This window comes from Phyllobates terribilis, unplaced genomic scaffold, assembly GCF_046119375.1.
Source record: "Phyllobates terribilis strain yellow unplaced genomic scaffold, ASM4611937v1 Scaffold_12__6_contigs__length_324123572, whole genome shotgun sequence".
NCBI classification, from domain to species: domain Eukaryota; kingdom Metazoa; phylum Chordata; class Amphibia; order Anura; family Dendrobatidae; genus Phyllobates; species Phyllobates terribilis.
Window position 1 is genome coordinate 75,920,897 of NW_027362772.1, and position 13,292 is coordinate 75,934,188.

The window sequence follows — 13,292 nt, forward strand, 5'->3', positions numbered from 1 at the left end:
CCCAATCGAGATGGTTTGGGGTGAGCTGGACTGCAGAGTGAAGGCAAAATGGCCAACAAGTGCTAAGCATCTCTGGGAACTCCTTCAAGATTGTTGGAAGACCATTTCCGGTGACTACCTCTTGAAGATCATCAAGAGAATGTCAAGAGTGTGCAAAGCGGTCATCAAAGCAAAACGTGGCTACTTTGAAGAACCTAGAATATAAGACATATTTTCAGTTGTTTCACACTTTTTTGTTAAGTATATAATTCCACATGTGTTAATTCATAGTTTTGATGCCTTCAGTGAGAATGTACAATTTCCATAGTCATGAAAATACAGAAAAATCTTTAAATGAGAAGGTGTGTCCAAACTTACGGTCTGTACTGTATATAAAACTCTAAAAATCCATCAGCTACAAATAGTAGATTACTTATCAAACACAATTAATGATTATAGGCTTATCAATATAGATGAGCAGATCTTTTGGAAATTAGATTCGCCAAATTTTCCCCAAAAATTTTCGCAAAAAAATTTCCCCAAAAAATTCAATTTGCAGCAAATGAAAGAAAGGTGGACACACTGCATGTGCACCTGCCCATCGGGTAAAGGGGTGCAATTGATCTATGCCATTTATTGATCGCAGTTTATTGTCCTCCCTGATATGTGTTTTCACTCCGTCACCATCTAACTATGCTAATTAGATAACCCTATATATTTTATTAATTATTTGTTTTTTCTTCAAACTGGTCTTACCTATAACTCAAACACAGTATCTGCAGTATTGAGGGAAGAAACACTAACAGTGACGCACATGCTGATCTGTTGTTACATGTAACCTAATTTTCTCTACCTAAAGATCTAAATTTTAACAGAATTTTCCCTACCTAGAGATCTAAAAATGGTAAAAGAATTTTTCTCTACCTAAAGATATAAATGGTAATAGAATTTTTCTCTACCGAAAGATCAAAATGGTATTTTTCTTCTTTGCAGGAATATTGTACTGGTACATAGAGATGCAACTCTATATACCAGTGCATCTCTACATACCTGTACATTATTTTATAAAGGGAGAGGACTAAGAAACAAACCAACTGTTGAAGCCCAGTGTAGTCAAAGGTATAATAAAATGTAAGTATTCTTTATTGAAGATCAGAAAGGCAACAAATGGATAAACAAGGAATGCAACGCGGCACACACCCAAAATGATAAAAAAAAATATGACGATAAGGAGTCATATTACCATAATATAGTAATATCTTTCAATAAGGAAGTATCACGAAGTATCAAAGAGCCTATTAAAAGTGCCAGTAGAATGAGCAAGTTGGGAATTGTAAAGTCTGTATTTACTGCAATATAGTGAGGTAGCTGGAGACTCCCACTACTGAATGGCATCCACCCGACGCGCGTTTCGGCAGTAGTCTTCGTCAGGAAGTGATTATTTTATGGTAAAAATGTAAGAAGATGAAAACAAAAAAAAATCTTCTTGCCTTTTGAACATCTGCATAAAACCAGTACTTCCATGCATGTGTATTTTATACATGCTTATGTGCACATGTGTAGATGGGTACATAGTTTGTAATCCATTAATATGTGCATATTTTGTATAAATGGGTGGAGAATGATGGTGGAGGGCCCAGACACATGTCCTACACAAGGGGCCCTTTACTGTCAGCGTCCTTCTCTGAATAGCTATGTGTACAGTATCAGAAAACATGAATGTATTTTTGTATTATCAAGCTTTGCTTTGTGCTTTTTACTAGTCTTTTAGAACCACATTAGGCATCTAAATCGGCAGGGAAGAAGGCCGTGACCCATGCTTATCCTCCTGCAGGCTTCTCCCCTTGCCGCTTGTTAACAGTGAAACCTCCAGACAAACCATTATGGATAAGAAATATAAATATAGAGAAAGGCGCGCTAAGTGATTCGGGGGACGGGTAATTTCACTACAGATTACAGTTTTGTGAGTGGAGTGTGACATTTCAATTTCCATGTTGTCCACAAAAGCTTTTTATAACCTCAACTGCTTCTTTATTAACTGTGGTTTAATGGAATCCTGTCCGGCGGCAATTGACAGAGCACCAGAACAGTGACTGTACTCCAGTTGTAGTAGCCAGACCAAGCTGGCAGACACGGGCAGGACTATGATTTATTTACCCCTAAACACCATTAACATTTAAGGGTCATTATTTCCTGTTGCTTAAATTGCATTAGCATATTCAAAAGAGCTATACAAAAACTGCAAAATAAAGGAGTTTTCCAGCCCTGCGAACATTTTTGCAAAAACTGTAGCTTGCCGAATATTTATAGTGTGTAATATACATACTGTTAGGATTCGGCTCCACTTGCCGGTTCGAGTGGTTTTCACATGACTGCAAGCATGCAATTTGCATAGTGTGGTCATCTGCCAATTAGCTTCTCAACTACTTGCATGCAAATCGCTTACTTGCAGTCACGTGACCACTGATCGAACCGGCAAGCGGAGCCAAATTTTAACAGCGTGCATATTACACACCGTTAGCATTCGGCAAGCTGCAACGCTTGCCAAACATTTCCCCAAGTAACTCAATAATCATGTGCAAGTCACATTAACACATCCATTTTTTTTGAAGAATAAAAAAAATGGAAAAGAACATTGTCACGACACGAGTTAAAAAAAAAGTAATAACTACCAAAAAAGTGAAGAGTAAAAAAGTGCTACCTTAGAGTTTTCACCCTCTTAATATATTACAATCATCATTAGTGATGAGCGAGCATGCTCGTTACTCGAGATTTGCAAGCATGCTCTGGTGTTTTCCGAGTATCTTCGGTGTGCTCGGGTGTTATGTTTTATTCACTCCGTGCTCATGATTTGCGACTATTTGACAGCTTTAATACATGTGAGGAATGCCTTTTTCTTAGGCATTCCTCACATGTATTAAAGCTGTCAAACAGTTGCAAATCATGAGCACGGAGTGACTAAAACATAACACCTGAGCACGCTGAAGATGCTCGGCTAGCACCCGAGCATGTTCGCCGAAAGGTTTAACAGAACATGCTCACTCATCACTAATCATCATATAATATAGCACTCTGTACTTCCAATTGCTCATTTTCCCTTTCTACCCAACTAATTCTTCTCTTGTCTCTGCTCTATGTAGAAATAGGAAGTCTCCTTTCCCTGCATGAGTCATCCTCCCCTTCAACTCCTGACCCAGGTGTTCCTCCTCACCCACTTTTGCGGTGATGACTCATGCAGGGAAAAGAGACTTTCTGTTTCTACATAGAGTTTAGAAGGATTCAGCTAGTCAGTGTTAGTCACGTGATGTCATAGACCTAATGGAAAAGAGAAGAATTAACTGGGTAGAAAGGTAAAATGAGCAATTGTAAGTACACAATGCTATATAATGTGATGATTGCAATATATTAAGAGGATAAAAATTTTGATTGGAGGAGGAGTGCTTCTTTAAATAGTGCTGTGTGTGTAGTGTGCTCCAAATTTATCCCCTGTCCATGGAATAGGGGACACTTACTGATCGCTAGGGAAGTTCAACCACTGGGACCCTCATTAGTTTCTAAAAGAAGAGATATTTGGCACCTGGGAACTTGGCTCTACAGAATGACGTGATGTAAATGGAGCAGAGATGTGGAAGCTTGACTTCTACTTGCTTCATTGTCTGTAGGACTATGGAGCACTGTACTCCACTTTCGGCAACAGTACATGGAGAATAAATGGTCGAAGGTCGTGCATACGCATCTCTACTCAATTCAAGATGAGGTTTTGCAGAGTCCTGTTCTCAGGGTCCTGAGTCCTCTTCACTAGATCATTGAGTTGGCCTAACGATCTGACCACAAGCAAATAGGAAGTTGTCTCCATCCTATTGAGGGGAGATGCAGGAATGGTCCTTTAAGTAGTTTGGCCCATGTTTACCAGTTATGCCCTATTCAGAGAATGAATGATAATTTTCTAAATACTAGGGTTTTAACCATGGTACCTCCAAAAATCCAGAGACCAAAGCAGTTCAGAGACCCCTTTCAATGGAGTGGAGATTGAGGCTGCTCACCACTCAGCAAAAGCCAAGTACTACTTATGGTGGTCCCGTAAAGAATGAATAGTGTAGTGGCACACATGCTCAACCTTATCTCCATTGAGATTGGGCTCTTGGGATTTGTGGAACAGGGTGGGGTATTGCTAGATAAAAATTTTTAGGCAACGGCAAAATTCTGTTGAGGACATGGACAGAAAATATAAATCAACTGGTGCAAGTCTTGATCCAAAAGGTAAAATTGTGTAGAAGAAAAACCGCGCTTCAACTATAATTGGGGTCTTCACCAGGCCAATTGTACAAAACCAAGCAAAAAAAATTGGCATTTATTTCCAACAAGAAGTAGATTTTTATTTCAGAATCTGACTAAGCACGAGGCTTTTTTCCCGTAGTCTGTAACCATGTAGACATCTATGTAGAGCTTAATGAAACAATAGGAAAATTTTTAATAGATTTAAGATGCATGAAATCATAAAAATTTCTACAAAGTTGAATTAACACTTTAACATTTTTTTTCTTGGTCTTTCTTTTTTTTATTTAATCCTTTGAATCCCAGCCCTGCGATATCATTTATTCAGAATCTTTATATAGTAACTAATTATGTTCAAGCCTTCTGACAAAAACAATTTGGAATTGGAAGACAATCCTAATCACCACATGAATTATTACCATGGCGGAATGAAAGTTTTGACAGAGAGAAATGTCATGTAGTTGAAAACGAGGGAGTAAGGAACAGGTGCAGAATTGATGATTGATCTAGATCTGTCACATGACGACAAGCCGGGCAATAAACCCACATGTGCACTGTTCCAAATCCCATCAAAAATGATAATACTTGTCCGTCTTGATGCCTTCTGCTTTGCTTATATGGATTTATGCACATTTGAGACCAAGATTTCCATTTCATCTTCCGTACAGCTTGACTCTTCAGGGGAATCGATGGGTTCGGCAATGTAAATCTTGGCCACCAGTCATTCAATGAACCATCTCCGATCTCTAGCCAAGGGGAAGTCGCGAGGATCTCATGAGAAGACTACAAAGACTTTGACAATGTTTCCCAGTTCAAAGGAACCGGTGCGTCTGGAAGAAAGCCTGGAAATGATGTGAAACTGTATGAAAGGTGAGAGACGAGGGGAACGAGAGCATGTGATATTCTTACCTGGCAATGTTTTATGCCAAGTAGCACAAATTGTCTTGTGTATAACATATCCTTTTTGAAATGTTCTTCACATTGAGTGAGCATTCAAGAGGACCTGTCGATATTCAGTACAGGGAATGTCGGTGAGCATTATTTGTAGGGTCAATGACTTGATTAATTACTCTTGTAAGCTTGGGACCAGGTGCTGTGGTTCCAAATCCTGTTCTATGGTTTGGAAGTATGGGAGATATCTACAAAAAGTTATTTTTAATAACCTTATAAGAAAATGTTGAGCTAATATGGGGTGCTCCATTCGGGACCCACATCTAATAGCTAGAGCATTTCTTTATCTCCCTCTCTTGATGGAGAACGCTGTCCATTTTGTTGGGCACAGTATAATTCAGCACTCCAGGAAAATTAAAGGGTATCTAGAAAAGTTATGACATGTCATGCCAAAGTTTTTCTTGGTAGATGCGGGGAGCTGAATACCCCACCAATTACTAAAATTAAGGGGCAGAAGCTTGCAACTCTGGTCAACTCTCATTGGATTGTAGAGCAAGTTATGTACAAATGTATAGAAAGTCCATAGATTGTATTGGCACACTGCTCTCGCCACTCCATAGATTTTATTTGTATTTGCAAACTGCTCACTCCATAGACTTTCTATGAATCTTCACACTGCTCGCCCAACTCCATAGATTTCCTATGTACCTTCATTACTGCTCTCACCTCTCTATAGATTTTCTATGAACCTGCACTCCGCTCGCTCCATACATTTTCTATTATTCTGCTCACTGTTCGCTCCACTCCATAGATTTTCCATGAACCTGCACTCTACTTCTCTTCACTTCGTAGATTTTCTATGAACCTGCACTCCGCTTGCTCCACTCCGTAGATTTTCTATGAACCTGCTCTCCGCTCGCTCCACTGCATAGATTTTCTATGAACCTGCACTCTGCTCGCTTCACTCCATACATTTTTTATGAATCTGCACTGCGCTCGCTCCACTCTATAGATTTTCTATGAACATGCACTCCGCTAGCTCCACTCCATAGATTTTGTATGAACCTGCACTCCGCTCGCTCCACTGCAAAGATTTTCTATGAACCTGCACTCCGCTCGCTCCACTGCATAGATTTTCTATGAACCTGCACTCCACTCGCTCCACTGCATACATTTTCTATGAACCTGCACTCCGCTCGCTCCACTGCATACATTTTCTATGACTCTGCACTCTGCTCGCTCCACTCTATAGATTTTCTATGAATTTGTACTCTGTTCGCTCCACTCCATAGATTTTCCATGAACCTGCACTTTACTTGCTTCACTCCAGAGGTATTCTATGAACCTGCACTCTGCTTCTCTTCACTCCATAGATTTTCTATGAACCTACACTCCACTTGCATCACTCCATAGATTCTCTATGAACCTGCACTCCGCTTGCTCCACTCCATAGATTTTCTATGAACCTGCACTCCGCTCGCTCCACTCCATATATTTTCTATGAATCTGCACTCCGCTCACTCCACTCTATACATTTTCCATGAATCTGCACTCCTCTCGCTCCACTCAATAGATTTTCTATGAACCTGCACTCCGCTTGCTCCATTCCACAGATTTTCTATGAAAATGCACTCCGCTCACTCCGCTCCAGAGACATTCTATGAACCTGCACTCCACTTACTCCATTCCACAGATTTTCTATGAATCTGCACTCCGCTCACTCCTTTCCATAGATTTTTTAGTAACCTGCACTCCGCTCGCTCCTCTCCATATATTTTCTATTAACCTGCACTCCGCTTGTTCCACTCCATAGATTTTTTATGAACCTGCACTCCGCTCGCTCCACTGCATAGATTTTCTATGAATCTGCACTCCGCTCGCTCCACTGCATAGATTTTCTATGAATCTGCACTCCGCTCGCTCCACTACATAGATTTTCTATGAATCTGCACTCCGCTCACTCTTCTCCATAGATTTTCTATGCACCTGCACTCCTCTCGCTCCACTCCATAGATTTTATATGCACCTGCACTCCACTCGCTCCACTGCATAGATTTTCTATGAATCTGCACTCCGCTCGCTCCACTACATAGATTTTCTATGAATCTGCACTCCGCTCACTCTTCTCCATAGATTTTCTATGAATCTGCATTCCGCTCGCTCCACTACATAGATTTTCTATGAATCTGCACTCCGCTCACTCTTCTCCATAGATTTTCTATGAATCTGCACTCCGCTCGCTCCACTACATAGATTTTCTATGAATCTGCACTCCGCTCACTCTTCTCCATAGATTTTCTATGCACCTGCACTCCTCTCGCTCCACTCCATAGATTTTATATGCACCTGCACTCCACTCGCTCCACTAAATAGATTTTCTATGAATCTGCACTCCGCTCGCTCCACTACATAGATTTTCTATGAATCTGCACTCCGCTCACTCTTCTCCGTAGATTTTCTATGAATCTGCATTCCGCTCGCTCCACTACATAGATTTTCTATGAATCTGCACTCCGCTCACTCTTCTCCATAGATTTTCTATGCACCTGCACTCCTCTCGCTCCACTCCATAGATTTTATATGCACCTGCACTCCACTCGCTCCACTAAATAGATTTTCTATGAATCTGCACTTTGCTCACTTCACTTAATAGATTTTCTATGAACCTGCACTCCTCTCCCTCCACTCCATAGATTTTCTATGAATCTGCACTCCGCTCACTCCACTCCATATATTTTCTATGAACCTGCACTCCGCTTGCTCCACTCCACAGATTTTCTATGAATCTGCACTCCACTCGCTCCACTGCATAGATTTTCTATGAACCTGCACTCCGCTCGCTCCACTGCATAGATTTTCTATGAACCTGCACTCCGCTTGCTCCACTCCGTAGGTTTTCTATGAATCTGCACTCCTCTTTCCCCACTGCATAGATTTTCTATGAATCTGCACTCTACTCGCTCCACTACATAGATTTTCTATGAACCTGGACTCCTCTCGCTCCACTACATAGATTTTCTATGAACATTCACTCCTCTCCCTCCACTCCATAGATTTTCTATGAACTTGCACTCCTCTCGCTCCACTCCATAGGTTTTCTATGAACCTGCACTCTGCTTTCTTCATTCCATAGATTTTTTATGAATCTGCACACTTCTTGCTCTGATCCATAGATGTTCTATGAATCCTTTTACCGCTCGCTCCACTCCATAAAATTTTCATGAATCTGTTAACTTCTGCTGTACTCGCTTTTCATGTCTGAAGGGAGCCAATAAAAAATTAAAATTCAGTACTCTTTTGCCTTTCCGATTTAGCAAGTGTTGGGGGGTCTCAACATAACTGACTTCACTATTCAAACATGTAACTACTGTATGACATGCAATAATTTTTATTTTTTACTATTATATTTACCTTTTAAGATTGCACTTAATAAGCCATTCGCTGATACAATGTAGCACTGACCGGCTGTGAGTAACAGCATAGCCAGGAGATTATCGTTGTAGTCTGAAATCTCAAGAGATTATGGTTGGCATAGTAAATCATTATTGTATGTGCAATCGAGCTTCCGGGATCTGGCTCACATCTGCCTGAGAGACGGCTCGTAGCGTAAAATGTGTGAAAAAATAATATTTTATGTGCGAATCCAAAAATTTTACACTTGCGTTAGAACATTAATATAGAGTTTGTCTATTTCAGAGTTCTATGGACAACAGATACAGTGTGATCACTGCTAACAGAAGCCTTTTTGGGGCTGAAAATCATATTTGCAATTGGGTTTCTTTAAAATTTTACAGACCTTTTGTTTCTTGGCAAATTCATCTTTGGTGTTGTGTTTGGTCATAAATCAGCTGTGAAGAGCTCAGAAAAAAAGGGATAAAAGAGTTACAAACTGGACCATCAGAACAAGCTCACTGACCGATTTTCAGTTAACTCTTTCTACGGGCAGCAAGAGACAGTGCAATACAGAGGCTACAGAAGGCAAAAATTTTAATAAAACTCAATTATAAAAATCATTTTTAGACCCAAATATATGCAAATGTCCTCAAAGGTGGAGAACCTCTTTAAATCATTACATTCAGGATGCCAGCGGAAGGAGTTTAGGAGTTTATTTCCCACTCTCTATACATTAAGCTCAATGAAAAAGCTGCAGGAAAGCATAATTTTATCATTTAATTCTATGGATATGCAGGGGATTTAGAGCTCCGTATATGAAAAAAAAAACAGTTTGAACTCCTGTAAAGATGTATTTTGAACTCCGGATGGATACTTTCTAGTAGAGAAGTTTTTGTTTAATACAATACATTAATGCTTTTAATGTAGATATTGATCTTACTTAACCCCTTCTCAATCTCTGCCATATATTTGTATGTACAAGTATGGGGGTTGAGCCTGCACCATACCCGGCTGGTGCCAGCTGTATTAAACAGCAGAGATCAGAGTCAGCTAGCTCCGATCGCTGCTTTTCAACCACTTAAATTTTGCTGCCAATTTCTGACAGCGGTATTTTAGTGTTTTCATGTCTGTGCCAGGTTGCTACGTCTGCTGGGAGCCGGCTGAAATCCCCTGTTGTCGCCATTTTGCTACTCCTATGAAGCCCAGCTGAGCTTCATGGGAGATTGTATATTTTACAGCAATATTAAAGTATTGGAATATATTGAACGTCTTCTAGGGGAACTAAAAAAAAGAACAAAGTACCGTAATTAAAAAAAAACCTTTAAAAATATTATGAAAATAAAAAATAAAATGTAAAAGTTTAAATAAATAAAAGTAATCTTAAAAACTAAGATAAAGCACAGATTTGGCTTTCTCATGTCCGCAAAAGTCCGATGTATGAAAATAGACGAAAAATTAACCCGCGTTGAAAATGCGGTAAGAAAAAAAGCAAAAAAAAGCTAGAATTGCTGTTTTTATATTACTCCACCTTCCTAAAACAGTGCAATAAATAAAGCATCATATGTGCCGCAAAATGGTAACAATTAGAACTACAGCTCCCATACACCTCCATTGAGAAAATAAAAAAATTACAGATCTCACAAAAATGGTGACACAAATCAATTTTTTTTAGAAAGTTGTTCATTTTTTTGACCTCTAAAATCTAAAAAACATAAATAAATATTGGAAAAAAGGGAGGAAAAATTGAATGAAAGCGCAAAAAATGAGTTAGTATATTTGTTGCTATTTTCTTATTGTCTGGGTAAAATTTCCTGACACCATAAATGCATAGGTCAAGAAAAATATATATAAAAAAAATACTTTAGAATTTTTTATTGAGTTTTTTTTTTTTTTTTAAGTATTTTATTAAAATGATTTTTATGCCCCTAGTGTTGAGAGATGGTATTACGAGATGTCCGGGGACTATGAAGAGGATGTTTGCACCATCACAGTGCGGTTGATGAAAGAACTTTGCTACAAGAATGAACAAGATGAAAAATGTCTGGAATTTTATGACATCCAACGAAACAATGGGGTGACGCGCTATACGGACTCAGGTAATTTTTATGCATTTCTTGTCTAATTCCCACTTGATCCAGACATGTTATAATTATGACTGTGTGATATGTTTATATTAAAGCTAATATTGGGAAAATGGTCCAAAGTAATCTTTATTTTAATTTATTTTTCTGTTAATTTACTTTTTTATTTGTTTCTAGTTTATTGTATTTTTAAAATTGTTGCTTTTTTTGCCTGCAGAATGAGGTAGCTGAGAGTCCATCAGTGAACTCCTAATTCTTCCATCTGTCTTTTTCTGAACTCCCCTGCGCTGATTCCAGACCACAGACCGCATCAAGCTTAAGCTCAACATTTGATGTGGTCAGAAATCAGCTCGGAAAAATACAGATGGAAGAGATACAAACTCGTCAGAAGAGGCTCACTGATGGATTTTCAGTTACCTCATTCTGCAGACAGCAATGTGCAGAGAAACAAAGAGCAAACGCTGCAAGATTTTTAACAAATTCCAATTGCAACAATTTTTTTTAGACCAAACTATATGAATTTAGGTAAAAAAAATGTCCTTTAAAACTTCTCTGTGTTGTATAGTATTTCTTTTCTAAAACACGTGATCATCAGTAATCAACCAATCATGTATCTACAGCTGAAATTTAGACAGTGCTGTGGAATAGCCCCTTAAAGGGGTTAACCACTTTTCAGACAATTTTTTTTTAAATTCCGTAAATTTTTGTGTATTAAAATAAGCAACGTTCTTTAAAGTCGGCTAGTCTGATCAAACTCTGATCAGAATAATGTGACCGTTTTTCTCGGAAGTGGAGATATCGGTCGGGTGAACCTACCCTAAGAAAAAAAGCAAAATCTTTCCTAAATAATTTCATTCCCTTGACAGTTTCTTCAAAAAGTTCACCCAAAAACTGTATCAAAATGGCAAATGTAAAAGCTCCCAAAGACTGGAATTCTGCAATTTTTGATGCAATTTGTTTAGATCCAAAACCAAGACCGGATTTGAAAAGAATAAAATCTAGAAAGAAAAGAGTGATTCCACTCCCTCTTTCTGGATCAATTATGGTTTGTATCTTTGAATAAAAATGCCCAAAAACTGCATATATGTTTCCAACTTTAGAGTAGGTGCTCACAGGCTCGGACTGGCCTACGGGAGGACAGGAGAATCCTCCGGTGGGCCCCCATGCAGGAATTGGCTCCACACTTATGAGAAGTAGTTGGCTCATTACATGTTTCACTGTGAACAGACAAGGGATCATCTCAACATACATTGAGTGACGGTAATGTGATATTTGAACTGTGGGCCACCAGACTCGGTGTTACTGGTGGGCCATTGGCACCCAAGACCGGTACTAGGTGCACGCAATGTCTTTTCCAAGTGGGTCTGCTCCGAAACCCTTATGGAAAAAGGCCTAAGAAAAAATGCTTAAAAGAATGAACATGACGCTTTAGGCTACATTGCCACAATGAGTTTTTGGTGAGATTTCTTTCGCTTATTTTTGAAAAAAATGCAAGTAGCCTGTTTTCTTTAATGGGCGCGGAAATGGTGTCGAAAAGTGGCAACATCAAAAGCTCACCAAAAGCTCATCATGGGAATGTTGCCTTAAAGGGGTTGATAACCCCTTCCTGATCAAAATGTTTGGCCCCCATAAAATAATAAAGCTTATACTCACCTCCCATGCCAGCATTGTTCCCATGCATTGTTCCCATGGTGTCGGCACTCACTCTCCCGCAGCTCCGGTGCTGTTGTGACACGTGAAGTCGGCACTCAATCAGCGCTGGAGTCACTGTCTTTTCGACAAATCGAACATGAAGAGGAAGTCTGGGCTATAGCTAGTCTTTGACTTCCTCTTCATGCTCAATTCGACAGGAGATGGGGACAGTGACGCCAGTGCTGAATGGGCGCCGGCATCACGTGTCACAACAACAGTACAGGAGCCCCGGTACTAGTGCCGACACCGTGGGAACGGCGCCAGCATGGTAGGAGAGTATAAGCTTTATTATTTTATGGGGGCCAAGTGTGGGGTATGAGAAGGGGTTGTCCAAGTAGTGGACAACTTCTTTAAGGAAAAAAAAAAATACTAGAGTTTCCTAAAGAGTCTTCATCTTGAAAAACTCACCTAAAAAAGACGTTGAGTGCGTACCGTTAGGGGTTTCCCTTGGTCAAAGGGATTTTTCTTCGTTTTTTTTTTAGAAATACAAGAACTAATATATCGTTTGTCGAAAAAAAAACCTTTGTCAATGAGTTCTGCAAACAGGGAATTTTCGACTCCACAAAATACTCTCAATTTTGTTATTTTCTCTGGCAATTATTGTAAATTGTGACATTTTGGGGCAATTTAGAGAAAAAAGGCTGTTATTTTCCTGCCGAGATCTATTTTACTGTAAATGTGAGTAAATTACCTCCTGATTTTTTCATCGTTCCTGCAAGTCCCGGCAGCAGTCTGCCGGCCACTCGTGGAGTAATATGTCAATAGATGACATGTTGACCTAATAGTACTGCCGATTCCCCCGACCTGTGATTTCCCCGACGGCTTATTAATAGTAATAATCAGGTTAATTTCGACAATCGCCATTTCTTGTGCGCTGGACCGGGAGTGGAGATGCCGGGAAGTCTGATGGCCTCGGCATTTAAGGAGGTTAAGCGCTGAAGGAAAGATAAAACTGTCAGGATGAAGTCAAAATGGAACATT

The 13,292-nt window shown here is 39.5% G+C and overlaps 1 protein-coding gene across 3 annotated transcripts in view; it reads left to right on the forward strand.

Moving 5' to 3' along the window:
• The window catches only part of SYT3 (synaptotagmin 3), a 288,139-nt gene that overhangs the window by 103,315 nt on the left and 171,532 nt on the right, over positions 1–13,292 (forward strand). For 2 of the 3 annotated variants that reach the window (XM_073655997.1, XM_073655998.1), the window contains exons 2-3: positions 4,923–5,124; positions 10,468–10,634. In XM_073655997.1, the coding sequence (XP_073512098.1) occupies positions 10,490–10,634 (145 nt within the window). In that variant the 5' untranslated portion in view covers positions 4,923–5,124; positions 10,468–10,489. The remainder of the gene's footprint in view (positions 1–4,922; positions 5,125–10,467; positions 10,635–13,292) is intronic. The other variant, XM_073655996.1, reaches the window with a different exon arrangement.